Source organism: Planococcus citri, chromosome 4 (genome assembly GCF_950023065.1).
Source record: "Planococcus citri chromosome 4, ihPlaCitr1.1, whole genome shotgun sequence".
NCBI classification, from domain to species: domain Eukaryota; kingdom Metazoa; phylum Arthropoda; class Insecta; order Hemiptera; family Pseudococcidae; genus Planococcus; species Planococcus citri.
Window position 1 is genome coordinate 60,166,772 of NC_088680.1, and position 14,505 is coordinate 60,181,276.

Here is a 14,505-nt window from a genome sequence, read left to right on the forward strand (position 1 = left end):
TGTGAAGACAGCCCCCTGATTTTTTCAACATAAATTCACATAAACAAAAAATCGAAAACTCACCTGGTGACTTCTGGTGAATCTGTCACCAGGATTCACCACAGAGTCATCAGACCTTCAAAAAAAATTTCAAAGGCTCTGAGGACATTTTTGGGATTTCTTCATTATAAAAACATCTCAAGAAGAGTCAAAAACTCACCTATAGTAGAAGTCACCAATATTCACCAAAGAATCCCTAGACACTCCAAAAACATTTTCAAAGGCTGTGAAGACAGTCTCGTGATTTTTTCAACATAAATTCACCTAAAAAAAATCAAAAACTCACTTCGTGACGTCTGGAGAATTTGTCACCAGAAGTCACTAAGATTCACCAAAGAGTCATCAGACCTTCAAAAAAAAATTTCAAAGGCTCTTAGGACATTTTTGTGATTTTTTCATCATAAATACATCTCAAAAAGAGTCAAAAATTCACGTGGTGACTTCTGGTGAATCTGTCACCAGTAGTCACCAGGATTCACCAAGGAATCACCAGACACTCGCAGAAAATGTTAGAAGACTCTGAGGACGTTCTCGTGATTTTTTCAACATGAATTCACCTGAAAACAAGTTAAAAACTCAACTAGTAACTTGAGGTGAATTTGTCCCCAGAAGTCACCAGGGTTCACCAAAGAGTCACCAGACACTCCAAAAATATTTTCAAAGACTCTGAGGACATTCTCGTGATTTTTTCACCATAATTTTACTTGAAAAAAATCGAAAACTTACTTGGTGTCTTCCGGTGAATCGGTCACCAGAAGTCACCCAAATTCACCAAGAAGTCACCAGGCATTCAAAAAAATTGTCAAAGGCTCTGGGGACATCCTCGTGATTTTTTCATTTAAAACACCTCAAAAAAGTGAAAATCTCACCTGGTGAATTCTGGTGAATCTGTCACCAGAAATGACTTCCACCAGAAGTCACCAGGATTCACCAAAGAGTCACCAGACACTCCAAAAACGTTTTCAAAGGCTCTGAGGACATTTTCGTGGAGTCACCAAAATCCACCAAGGAGTCACCAGACTTTCAAAAAAATTTTCAAGGGCCATGAGAAGATTCCAGTGATTTTTTCATCATGAGTTCATCTAAAAAAAAAAGTCAAAAACTCACTTTGTGACTTCTGGTGAATCTTCCCTCCCCCACCCCTTCCAAAAATTAAAAAACCTCTAATTTACGTCCCTGCTGGCCAGATCTCATTAGATATCAGAGCTGAGCTTTCTGCATAAACTTTTTTCGCACGTTTAAGATACCTTCCCATGAAAGCACATGATTATGCACTTATAGTTAATTTTCTGACCTGATGAAAAATTTTATTTTTCTCAGTTTTTTTCAACGTTTCTAGTTTTGAACGCTTTGAAAATGAAAATGCTTTTCTGATTTTATGTCTAAAGATTTTTTAACCGTCATCAGAAAAATAATAGATTTTCAATTTTTCATTTTGAATGTGATTTTTTGAGCATTTTTACAATTAGTGACTATTTTGAATGGGTCTTCATTCTGTGATTTTGAACGAAATTCCATTTATTCAATTAGAAAATAATTGGTCAAATTTTAGGAGTAATCAGAAAAATTCAGAGGAAGGAGGTAAGAAGCCATTTTTGAATTTTTGAAAATTAACTTTGAAAATGGACATCACCTTTCCCAAATTGAAGATCAATTTTTTATTTACTCATTTTTTTGTGCTTTTTTGCATACCTAACTATGTATGTACTTGCATGCGTGAATATTCTATGTGGTGTATGGACTTACCGAACGTAATGTTTGGCCATTCAAATTAATCGTATTGCAATCCAATAGTAATTTTTCAGTTTGCGAAGTTATCTGCGTGAATTAAGTAAATTGAGTAGGTATTATTATTTCTTAAATGCCTGTTCCATTTACTTACCTAATGATGATGAAAATTGAACACTTACTTGTCTGGAAGCTGAGTTTGCTGACTCGTACAATATAAGTATATTAGTGATACAAAATAAACTGGGTAAAAGATAGGTAAACCCGACTGCTCTGTTGTGTTCCACAATGTAAAGATAGATTGCGTAATAAAAAGGGGTTATGAGGCTGAACATCAATAGCAATAAGTATCCCAAGTACATTGTCGAATGCGATCTATTAAACTGGCTATTGAGATCGCATAAATTTATCCATAAATTGGTCAAGTTTTGTATGTTTTTTTCTGATCCAATTAGTATCGATTTCTGTGAAAGTCATACATAATTTGTATGAGTCATTTGATTAGATATTTTTTTATGAATTTAATCACTTTCTTGTTCAATTATTAAATTATTATACTTACTTGAACCAGACAGATGATAGTTTTAGCTACTGATTCGATATATTTACAATTGACATACCACAGAATAGGCATCATTTCGAGCAAAACCATGCAGTAGCCAACGGACGAAATGCCGGTTCGAATTATCACGTAGTAAATCGATTCAAACTTTGTATTCGATGTTATTAATACCGTTATGAGAATTCCCACGAAAGATACCCAACGAAGTTTTATTTTGATTGGACATTGGTACGAAGTTCTCGTGATCATCTCGAGGTTTCTCTATTCGCAAAGATTTTTTTACTGGTTAAATTCGTACTTTGGAAATTGAAATTGATAAGCACCTAAAGACAGTAGGTACCTACCTGATACCGCATCCAATTATCCCAATAAGTTTGCACGTTTCTGCATTTGGTCCAGCTTATGATCGGCATGAATACGAAATATAGTCGAGTGTAAGTTGTCGGAAACACTTTAACGAAGTAATGGTAATTGAATTTTCGGAGTAGAGGGATCACAGTCTTGTATATAAATTGTACTTCATTAATGAAAGCTATAGAGTATAACGTCAGCGAAATGAATGTGAGGAAGTGATGACGAAAGGTTTTCTTTTTTTTATCTGAAAATTAACAAAGATTATAATATTTTTTGCTCTCGAATTAATAATAAACAATAATATTTTTTTTAATGAATTAAGTAGAATATTACCTTTTTGAAAAGAAATGAATGGAAACACACCTATCATTTTCAAAGAGTAAAAAATAATTTTTGAACTATTCAGGTATTCGTTGTTTTCCTTCATGATTTGGTCTAATGTGACTCCAGTCGAAATGTCGAGACGTAGACGATTTATTATTTTTTTATAACCACAATTAAAATGCTCAAATGCTTAATTGCTCAATTTTCTGCAGCCATTCATTGTAAAATCAATAGGCCTTTATGTTGACTAGATATTTCCGTGATTTAAACCGAGTGTTGGTGGTAGATTTTTATCTTGTATTAGCAATTAAAATGAAATTTAGCACAAATGCCTACCCACATGGATAGAAGACGAAAATACATACCTACATATTGCAATAGGTATTACCTAATTTCTATTGTTTGTCGGTAGTTAATGCGTTTTTTTTTTGTTTTTTTTTTTTCATTTGATGTGTTTGTCGAAGTACGTATTCCCATCGTAAAAAGGAATAAAAATTATATGCAGGTAAATTATTTAAAACTGTTTTAAATTAAAATGAATTCACATAAGATGAATAGACAAAATAGAAAAAAGTGAACGAAATTTATCCATATGAAATGAAATTAATAATTGTAATTTGTAATAGAAAATTAAAATAAGATTTCTGGGATATTACTTACATAAAAAAAAGAACAAAAAAACTCATGCAATAGAAAAAATTTTCAAAATGATTTTCAGTACGTGAAGAAGTCCTAAAAATTATTTTTCAGCTGTAATTGCTGGATGTATAAAGTGCCAAATTGTGTCAAAATTATCAGATAATTTACACCAGCTCCCAGCATCTGAAAATGACATGAAATAATATTTTTCTAGATGAAGCAATCGATTTAGGATTTTTGTTATTGGAATTCGTCATTTTGTAGTGTGAAATATGCAGGTACTTACAACTATGAACGTGGATCGATCAATTTTTAGCACTCCACTTAATTCTATTTTCGGATTTCTCACTTCAATCGTATTCAAGAAAGAACGAAGCTATTGAAAATGAAATTTGAAAATGTTGATATCTTCATTTAAAAAATATGAACATATTAAATGCAAAAGTGCAATTATTTCGTAATGTTTCAACTCACTGTTTTTAAACAATTTAGTGGCATCTTTGATGTATTTTTAGTGAGCAGTGATCTTTGTATCCGATGTACAAGCTGTAAAAAGTGTAATTTTGTCAATAAGGCTCAAATTACACCAAGTACATACATACCAAAAATTAATATTTGGAAAGTGATTTGTAATGTGGCATAGTTAATTGTGATCAAATCAACGTGTTCTTTTCTCAATTGTAATAACATTTGTCTTTTTTTGGTGTGCATGGCTCAATTCTCAGACGTTTAGAATTTCGATGGTTTTATTTTGGACAAAAAGTGGAGCAGATTTCTGGTTGGCTTTTGGCGAAATTTAGAAAAATTTAATTTGAAACTGTGTCTTACATTAGGTACCGAGAGTTTGAGCTCGAGTATGAATGTAGGTACCCAAAGATTGAAAACTGTGCCTGATTCTGATTTAAAACTCTATCTGGGTCTGAAAATAAGTACCCACTGACTAAAAACTGTGTCTCATTCCACCACAGGTCCTTACTTGGGTCCGAAAATACCCACTGATTAAAATCTGTGTCTGACTCAACCACAGGTCCTTACTCGGATCTGAAACACCAACTGATTGAAAACAGGGTCAGACTCAACCACGCGTAATTATTTGGGTCAGAAACACCCCTGATTAAAATCTGGGTCTGATTCAACTACAGGTCCATATTTGGGTTTGAACACACCCACTGATTGAAGACTGTGTCTGACACAACCACGATTGTATTTAGTTGAGTCTGAAACCACCCACTGATTAAAAACGTTGTCTGATTCAACCACAGGTCCTTGGCCACTGATTCAAATCTGTGTCTGACTCAACCACTGGTCCTTACTTGGGTCAGAAAACATCTACTGATCGAAAACTGGGTCTGACTCAACCACAGGTACTTATTCCAGTCTGAAAACACACACTGATGGAGAACATGATCTGACTCAATCACAGGTTTGAAAAGACCCACTGATTAAAATCCGTGTCTGACAGAACCACAAGTATTTACTTGATTCTGAACACACCCACTGAATGAGAACTGTGTCTGATTCAACCACAAGTATTTACTTAGGTCTGAAATCACCCACTGTTTGAAAACTGTGTCTGACTCAACCATGGGTATTTACATGGGTCTAAACACCCACTGATTAAAAGTTGTGTCTGACACAACCACAGTTCCTTATTTGGGTCAGAAAACACCCATTGATTAAGAACTGAGTTTGACTCAACCACTGGTCCTTACATGGGTCTGAAAACACCCCTGATTAAAATCTGGGCCTGATTCAACCACAGGTTCATGTTTGTGTTAGAACACACCCACTGATTGAAGACTTGTGTCTGACACAACCACATATATTTAGTTGGGTCTGAACACAAACACTGATTAAAAATTGTGTCTGATTCAACCACAGGTCCTTGGGCCTGAAAACATCCACTGATTGACATCTATGTCTGACTCAACCACTACCCTATTGACAAGAAATACACATTTTAGTCTCACTTTTCAGATAATACGCCCACGTTTTTTCAAATCGGCTGCTTTTTTTCAAATCCGCTGTTAGTTTGTTCTACCTGAAACCAGTTTTGTTGAAGTAGACCGCGTTTTTTTACTGCAGCCTCACTGCGTTTATGCCATCTCACACTCCAGGGGGTCTTTCATAAAAGCAATTATGCACTGCGTTTACGTGATTACATCGGGTGGAAATGCACCCAAAAACAAGGTCTCACTTTTACGCGTTTAACCGCGTTTTTCTTGTCAGTAGGGTAGTCCTTACTTGAGCCTGAAAACACCCACTGATTGAAAACTGGTTCTGACTCAACCACAGGTCCTTATTCCAGTCTGAAAACACCCACTGATCATGAACTTGGTCTCACTTAACCACTGCGTTTATTTCAACCACTAGTCCTTACTCAGGTCAAAAAACATCCCTGATTAAAAACTGTGGCTGATTCAACCACAGATCCTTTGGTCTGAAAACACCCACTGATTGAAATCTGTGTCTGACACAACCACAAGTATTTACTTGATTCTGAAAACACCCACCGATTGAAAACTGGGTCTTACTCAACCACAGGTCCTTACTTGGGTCTGAAATCACCCACTGATTAAAAACTGTGTGTGAAAACACCCGATGTTTGAAAACTGTGTCTGACTCAACCATGGGTATTTACATGTGTGTAAAAACATCCACTGATTAAAAGTTGTGTCTGACACAACCACAGTTCTTTACTTGGGTCTGAAAACCCCCACTGATTGAAAACAGTGTCTGACTCAACCACTGGTCCTTACTTGGGTCTGAAAACATCACTGATCAAAATCTGGGTCTGATTCAACCACAGGTCCTTACTTGGGTTTGAAAACACCCACTAGTTAAAAACTGGGTTTGATTCAACCACTGCTCCTCACTTGGGTCTGAAATCATCCCTGATTAAAAACTGGGTCAGATTCAACCACAGGTCCATAAATTCGGGTTTGAACAAGCCCACTGATTGAAGACTGTGTCTGACACAACCACATGTATTTAGTTGGGTCTGAAAACACCCACTGATTGAAGACTGTGTCTGACACAACCACATGTATTTAGTTGGGTCTGAAAACACCCACTGATTGAAATCTGTGTCTGACTCAACCACCAGTCCTTACTTGGGTCTGAAAAAAGCACCCACTGATTAAAAATTGTGTCTGAAAACACCCCTGATTAAAATCTGGGTCTGATTCAACCACAGGTCCTTACATGGGTTTGAAAACATCCACTGGATAAGAACAGGGTTTGATTCAACCACTGCTCCTTACTTGGGTCTGAAAGCATCCCTCACTGATTCATACCACTGGTCCTGGGGTCTAAAAACACCCACTGATTGAAATCTGTGTCTGACTCAACCACTGGTCCTTACTTGGGTCTGAAAACGCCCACTGATTAAAAGCTAGGTCTGACTCAACCACAGGTCCTTACTTGGGTCTGAAAACACCCACAGATAAAAACTGTGTCTGACTCAACCACAGGTTCTTGCAATTTTGAATTGTTTCATTTTGGCCTGAATGTTGAGTAGATTTTATATGGCAATACTCGTATGCACTTAGAAAAACTGAATTTGAAACTGTGTCTCACATAACCATATAGTTATTAAGTAGCTTGTTTGGTTTAAGCATTCTTAAAAGTTTGAATGCCTGATTTTTTCAAAAATTCATTTTGGAATTATACACAGTGATCCAGGTCAAGCAACGGCAAATGCTTTCAAAAATTTGCGTTTATTTAATAATTAAAAAACAATGTGTTTCCAAGAAGTGAAAAAAAAATCGTTTGGTTTACACATCTTTAAAAATTTGAATTATGAATATTTCAAAATTCACCGGGGCGGTGGGTCCGGGGGAATACAGATGCTTTGCTTTCAAAAAGTCGTATTTTGAGAAGTAGAAACAACCTACTAATGTTTGTATTTTTTTGACTCCACAATTTTAGAATTCGAATGTCCAGCTTAGGTGATTTGAATTTACAATAATTGATGTCACGTTGACCCTTTGATCACAACTACCTACCCCACTTCAATGAAGCGGAAAAATAATGATTGTTTTCTCATCTTACCTGATCATAAACAGTGTTGGCGCTCTCACAATACATATAAGTGATTGACACACCTATCATGAAACTAATCAAATCTCCCGCTATGATGTTTTCATTTCTTCGTGAAATGAGCGATAAAATAGCCGAATAAAGATTGCTAATCCCATTTGTAACACCTGCTACGGTTTGAGTCAAGAATATAATCGAATGGATAGAATTGAAACGGTCTATCAAATCGCATACGTGTATCCACACATCGACGAGCTTTTGTAATTTTTCTTTTTTCACTTCTTCTTTCATAGCTTTCTGTCAAATGATAATCTGGTATAAATACCTATTAAATCGGATAAACGTAGATATTTTTTTTTTACTCGTAAATCTTAGGTAGTTAATTGAATTGGTGATGATTAATTTACCTCGATGTGCTTCTGAATGATTTGAATGACGTGTCGAGTGAAAACACAATTACTGTACCAATAACCTAATGTAACGGTTGATATGGTTCCTACCAAAAACATGGATATTCTGTGTGATATGCTTATCTTTCTGTCTACAAAATAGTATGTCGCAGGGAACATAATCATCGAGATTGAAAGACAATATGCAATCCATCGAATTCTTCTTTTCACCAAACATTTGTACGGTATACCGCTGATTGTTTCTAAATCGTTCTGTAAACAGAAAATCATGTACCTACAGTCCTACATGCATCCAAAAATGTTTCATTTTGAATTTTCAAAAATTCACCAAAAATCAATCTGACAAGCTGAAATTTAGGTTATGGAGGTTCAGACCATGAGTTGGTTCAAAAAAAAATCGCAAACTCGTTCATATCGAAGGTTCCTTTGTGAGATGTTCTCATGGAAAGGGGAAGAGTGGGAGATGGGAAAATTTATTTTTAAAAATATCTAACATGATGAAAGTTGCTTTCTACGTTTCCATCCGGAGTTCGAGGTTTTAAAGGGTTAATAAATAAATAAGAAAAATCAGTTACCTACTTGTACAGATTTCCATCCATCGTAATACTCGGTAAAAAGACACGACTTATTCCACATTGCGAAAGGTATCATCAAAACGTATATTCTCAGCGTTATCTCGGTGCTACTTTGGACAAAATGAACGAAATTGAAATGCTTCATTAAATATATCACATTATTACCTATAAATATTATACTGCTGACGCTGGCAATCGAGTATACGATCATCGAAAACACATTTATTACCAAAGTGGCGAATTTTCTGCATTTTGTATCTGGAAATTTACCATAATCAGGGTTTAGTCCCTAGATACATAAATTTTCATGGAAATTTGTGTTAAAAATCATATCATATACGTACCTTTATTGTTTAGAACAAATGGTAAAATACCAAATATTTTAAGAATGAATAGTAAGGGCTTTAAGGTTTCATAATATTCATTTTTCGTACATACTTTCATCGTGGTGAGTTTTATTCCATTGAAAACTTGTCCAAAATATTACCTACCTACAGGTGTGTTTTGAAAGTGCTTGTAAAATGTTCAATGATAATTGGTAATTGGTATTTAGCGTGTCATAGCTTTAAAAAAAACGTTATCTGTAATTTTATTACTGTGCCTATCTAATTATTGATTTGTAATTTTCCATGTAAGAGTAGGTCAAGTGTAATATTATGTATGATTTTCCACCCTTTTCAAACAGATACTCGTACTTCGGTAAATTGATGTAGGTATCGTGATACAAGATATTAGATCTACTCGTATAATTCATTTGACCATTACATTCTTTATAGGTACCTACTCGTGTAATAATAATATTAAATGCGAAGTGATTAAAACTTGTTTATTCATAATAAATTAACAATCATGTAGACTAATTGGTTCGGAAATATGTAATTGCTTGCGGAAAATTTAGTAAATGGAACTTAAAAGTAGAGAAGGATAAAAAGACGTGCAGGAGTATTTTTTTTAAAAAATATGCGATGAGACATTTGAGTAATTATTCGATATTCAAGGGTGATTTTTAAGCATCTGTTGATTATTATCATTACCATTCAAAGCTTCACTCAGTGCAGCTTTTTGACCAGCTACCGAACCATAAATAATGGTTTCACACGACACACTGATCAGCTGAAGTTGTAATTCTTTCAACAGAGGTACCGAGGAATCGTAAATTACATCACTTTGAGATGAAAGATGAGATGCCAAGACAGGATTAATCCTATTGATCACCGATTGGCAATGCCTGGCTAGTTTAAACATTTGATTGTAGACGTCGCTAGAATCGATATTAGAAAGCTGCTGTTGTTGTTGCTGCTGCCCATTGATGGCAGATACCAAGATGGTCACCTGAGATGTGAGATAGGAGTCAATGAAATGAAGAAAAATGCGAAGTGCAATAAGCTTGAGATATTTCAAAATATACTTACGAAGCAGAAGATAACCAGAGATTTCATGTTGACGGATTGGACGTGTGAACACGCAGTTGATGCTGAACAATATGACGACCTGGTTTAGTTGCAATATCGAGGTTTTAAAAGTTCGGTGCCTCGGTATGTAATGTTTGTTCAACTACGTGCGTTCGAAATCGAAATGTAAACTAATTTTTCATTTTTGAAACGATCTGGCGTAGAATTTTCCAACCCATTGACGTGGTTAAATTGTTGATCAACGATTTACCTACCGAAATCGAGATGGAATTCGATGCTGTCGAAAGCGATTAAATCTGTTTGTTCAACGGTTGGATTTTTTTTCAAAGGTCAATGAGGACATGTTTTGCGTTAGTGTAAAATAAATATTGAGTGATTTTCATCGCACATTACTTTGAAACATTTTTCGTACTCGATATCAATTTGGTTTCAACTTTCAACGGTCACCATACAGCTCAACAAGTGCTCGCAAAATGAAGGCTAGTTTATTTTGCATCGTTTTCTCTCTGACGGTAGGTTGAATGAAGTTTTAAAATTTTAAGATTTTAATTTGCTGGTAGGTACTTTACTTACTTTTGGGTGCTTTTTGTATCTATAGGTGATTGCCAATGCATACGCCGGTAATACTGTCAGTGTCAATAGTGGTGCTACAAGTCAAGCTCAAGTCGTCCAAGCGCAACCTGGAAATAATAATTTTGATCCTTCGATGGGTGATCTTACCGATACAATCAACGCCTTGATTTACGGATGCAGTAATTATTTGCCGATGGTTGACGCGTACATGAAATCTCAGAACGATAATCCCAATTTCCTGTCGGGTGAAACGGATGTTATTACTTTGCAAGTCTCGGTTGATTCCACTTTCAACGCGTGTAAAAATATATTGAACGTTATTGCTGCTTATCAGCTCGTCATTAGTGATTATAAGCCGTAGGTTAAGAGTTTAAATTATGATTGGTTTAATTTAGTCAATAAATGGTTTAATGCAAGTTACTTTTATGTTATCCTTTGGTCAGTATTGGGTATCTCTACTTCTCTATCTATGTATCCAAATCGGATGGATTTTGGCTGATTTTCTTAAACATTATTTCAATGTAATTTCAAGGTTTTGTTTTTATTCAGATTTTTCTTAGTAATGCCATTTTGGGCTCAACATTTTTCCAAGAATGCCCTTATTCTGATGGAATTTTCTGATTTTTTTCCCTGTTAACTTGACTTTTTTCGAGATTGTATGAGACCTTTTCAGAACTCCTGAAAATTATAATTAACCCAATTTTAAATTTAAAATTCTTGTAAAAATGCCGAAAAAAATCTTTTGTCAAAATATTCTAATTTCTCATGAAATTTCAACCTAATTTAATAACTTAAGTGACATGGTACTTTTTGAAAAAAATCTCGAAGTCATCACTCCATTTTGAGCTCAAAATGCTTTTAAAATGCTCCAAAAATATTTTTGTTGAAGTATTTGAAATTTTTTCAAAATTTGTGTCTCATTTTGGTACATCACACGACATTTTTTTAAACATCCCTAAAATCATAACGCAGTTTTGGGCTCAAAATGTCTTGGAACTCTTATTATATTCAGAAAAGCTGGTATCAATTTTTAAAAAAATATTTTTGATCAATTTCCAAAGAGCATAGGAAAATAAAAATGGAGAGATCACAAAGGCTAAGATCTCTACATTGAATGCTTCTCCAGAAAATCTTTTTCTTCAAAAATGATAGGGAATTTTTCATTTAAAATCTACTCCACCGATTTTCAATGAACATGGGTCTCATTTTTAAGATCTTACGAGGGTCTTTCACAAAAAAAAATCAACTCTCCCCCCCCCCCAGTCCGGCTCTTCCTTCACTCCCGACTCACAAAGTATTCAATTTTGATTTACAAAAAATGGAGATATAACGAATTGAAGATCTATCAGCTTGAAATCTATCATACAAGATGAAGATTCTAACAAAATCAAAAATCACCAATTTTCTTTTACTTAGGTACCTACTTATTTTTACAGAAGTACCTAATGTTTTTACCTACTTATTTTTACAGAAGTAATGTTTTCTATTTTCGAAAAATGTGTTCAAGTTCCTATTCTGTTATGAGAATGAAGTTTTAAAAAAATTTCAAAATTTTAAATAAATGGTCCTGGTTAGTTTCCAGTATACTTACATTTAAAAAAATTGAAAATTCAACTGAAAATTATACCAGCTGAGTTGTATTTTATGAAAACGAAAGTAATTTTGTTGGCACAAGAACAATGGACCATTTTTGATTGACTTATTTTTTTTCCAATTTCAGAAGGTATTTTAAAAAGGGGCTGTGTTTTGGGTCTTTATTTTTAAAAGGAAAGTTTACAACAATTTGATTTTTTTACAAGATTACGAATTTGGAATTATTCTATCTGTTAGACCATTCACACCATCCCTAAGCTCCAAATGCTAAAGTTGACTAATACATACGTACAATTTTATCGCTCTGATTTGTAATTTTTGGTATTCTGTATGAGAATGTAGTATACATCAATGAGACGAGGAGGGGGGCTTTTTGCTTAATTTGTTGTTTGTTCGTTTCAATTGAAAACTGAAGAAAATTTTTCTAGATGTGGACACAAAAATATTTTTTGAACATATTCGAAAAATTTCAAGCTCAAAATGGAATTATGTTTTTGAGATTTTTGGAAAATTTTAACGTGACCTATCAAGTTGGGTTGAAATTTCACAAGAAATTCGAATATTTAACGAACATTTTTTTCAAGCATTTTTGAAAGAATTTTTAATCCAAAATTGGATTAAAATTTCTGAGAAAAAATAAAAAATACTATCAGAACTCATTATTTGTAAGCAGTTTTGAAAAATGTTGAGCTCAAAATTGAGTCATTTTTTTGCTAAATTGTGAGAAAATATCACGCGACCCATCAAATGGATCACTCACATAAAGAGAAAATCTAGTGATACCACCAATAAAATTTTAATTGAAAATTTAAAAAAAGGAGTCGATAAATCGTTTTTTTTCACTGAGTTCCTGATGCCTACTTTAATTTTCAAGAGATGATAAAAATGTTGTAACTGTATGAGTTGCAAAGAATTTTTTCAAAATATCGAAAGGTATTATTCAAATAAATGGTTTAAAATTCTTCAAAAATTCCCAAAAAACATTTTTGTTGAAATACTTGAAATTCACGCGAAGTTTTACCCATTTTGATGGGTAGGTATTAGGTAAGTCTCATGACCTTTCAAAATCTTAAAAATCAAGATCAATTTTGTGCTCGAAACTTTTTAGGAATACTCAAACAAAATTTTTGTAGAAATACTAGTATTTCGACAAAAATGTTCGAACTCCTCGTAAAATGTTATCCCATTTTGATAGGTGGTCGCAAAGTCACTTTTGAACAATTCTACAGCAGTTCATTTTTACTTGATTGGGGGGGAAGGTGCTTTCGCAGACTTAAGCGAAGAATGAACTCCTTCTTGCTATTGATAAGAATTTTTTTGAGCCAAATTTTCCTAAGAATTACCCTTAAGGAACATTAACACCACATTGTGCAAATGGCTGTAGCTGAAAAAACCATAATTATGGGTATTCGAAGTGATGAGATGAATTTTCTTTATTAACCTGCCTGTAAACAAATGTTGCACCCAAGCTCATAATAAAAGTTGGAGGTTTTTAGGCCCAATTTCCCCATTGTGCAACTGAGCAAATCAAAATTACGCTTTTTCTGACTTTTGGACCCCTATCTACAAAAAAGCTACTGAATTTTTTGTGCTGCAAAAATGTCACTGTCAGCCAAGTCTGCCAAGTGAATTATTTTTTTCAGTTATTGAATTCTACACTATGATGTAGGAATGTAGTGAAGAGAATCTTTCGTTTAATTCGTAGAATATGGATTCAAAACCAGAACATGAAATCGAATCAAGGGCATAACGGTTGTGCATTGAACAAATATTCATTTGAAATTTGGATTTTTTTGAAGTATGCATAACGTAAGTATCGTGAATTCAATGTGACCCTTTAAATTAATTGTCGTTGTGACTTTCAGAGTCGCAATGCCTATAAAGTCGATATTGATAAATGGTTGTGTTTGTGCGATACTTTCATTTATTGTTTGCTCAAGTGTTTATTTTCACCTTGAATTGGTGAAATCGAAAGGTCAACTTTTTGGTTTGTAATCGAGCGTGAAAAATTTTCAATTTGAAGGTTGTATAAATGTTAGATAGGTACCTATTGTAATGGTTTACCAAATACCTGTGTATTGTTCAGATATTATCCTTTATGTAGATGATTTCAACGTTTGCATTGAATTGATCGTCGAATATGATGCGTTGAAATGCATTCTTGTTTGTAACATTTCAATAATTCATTTAGTACATTTTTATAGTGTAGGTACTTAATGCAACTGCAATTACAATTAAACAGTTTCTGTCAATTT

General features: G+C 34.1%; 2 protein-coding genes and 1 long non-coding RNA gene across 3 annotated transcripts; 1 reads left to right on the forward strand and 2 right to left on the reverse strand.

The window, feature by feature from the left end:
* Window positions 1-3,663: 3,663 nt before the first annotated feature.
* LOC135843939 (gustatory and odorant receptor 24-like) lies at window positions 3,664-9,158 on the reverse strand. The gene is made up of 7 exons (XM_065362008.1): window positions 9,017-9,158; window positions 8,677-8,930; window positions 8,095-8,349; window positions 7,700-7,984; window positions 4,121-4,192; window positions 3,933-4,022; window positions 3,664-3,829 (listed from the first exon to the last, which is right to left on the reverse strand). Exons 1-7 carry the CDS (start codon window positions 9,114-9,116, stop codon window positions 3,740-3,742), a joined length of 1,146 nt encoding a protein of 381 aa, XP_065218080.1. The 5' UTR covers window positions 9,117-9,158; the 3' UTR covers window positions 3,664-3,739.
* A 326-nt stretch (window positions 9,159-9,484) lies between these two features.
* LOC135844433 (uncharacterized) lies at window positions 9,485-10,236 on the reverse strand. Its single transcript, XR_010558527.1, has 2 exons — window positions 10,085-10,236; window positions 9,485-10,004 (listed from the first exon to the last, which is right to left on the reverse strand). It is a non-coding gene; the product is annotated as an uncharacterized LOC135844433 (long non-coding RNA).
* Window positions 10,237-10,344: 108 nt separating this feature from the next.
* Window positions 10,345-11,077, forward strand: LOC135844431 (uncharacterized). Its single transcript, XM_065362634.1, has 2 exons — window positions 10,345-10,596; window positions 10,683-11,077. The coding sequence occupies exons 1-2, from the start codon at window positions 10,558-10,560 to the stop codon at window positions 11,016-11,018; spliced, it is 375 nt and encodes a 124-aa protein (XP_065218706.1). The 5' UTR covers window positions 10,345-10,557; the 3' UTR covers window positions 11,019-11,077.
* Window positions 11,078-14,505: the final 3,428 nt, after the last annotated feature.

Bases quoted from the DNA above. Each gene is read 5' to 3' on its own strand.
- LOC135843939 (XM_065362008.1), bottom strand. From the start codon at position 9,116: ATGAAAGTATGTACGAAAAATGAATATTATGAAACCTTAAAGCCCTTA. The intron at 4,193-7,699 runs GTAAGATGAGAA...CACTTTTTACAG, and splicing joins CCAACACTGTTTATGATCAG to CTTGTACATCGGATACAAAG. The intron at 3,830-3,932 runs GTAAGTACCTGC...TGTCATTTTCAG, and splicing joins ATCGATCCACGTTCATAGTT to ATGCTGGGAGCTGGTGTAAA.
- LOC135844431 (XM_065362634.1), top strand. From the start codon at position 10,558: ATGAAGGCTAGTTTATTTTGCATCGTTTTCTCTCTGACG. The intron at 10,597-10,682 runs GTAGGTTGAATG...TTGTATCTATAG, and splicing joins GCATCGTTTTCTCTCTGACG to GTGATTGCCAATGCATACGC.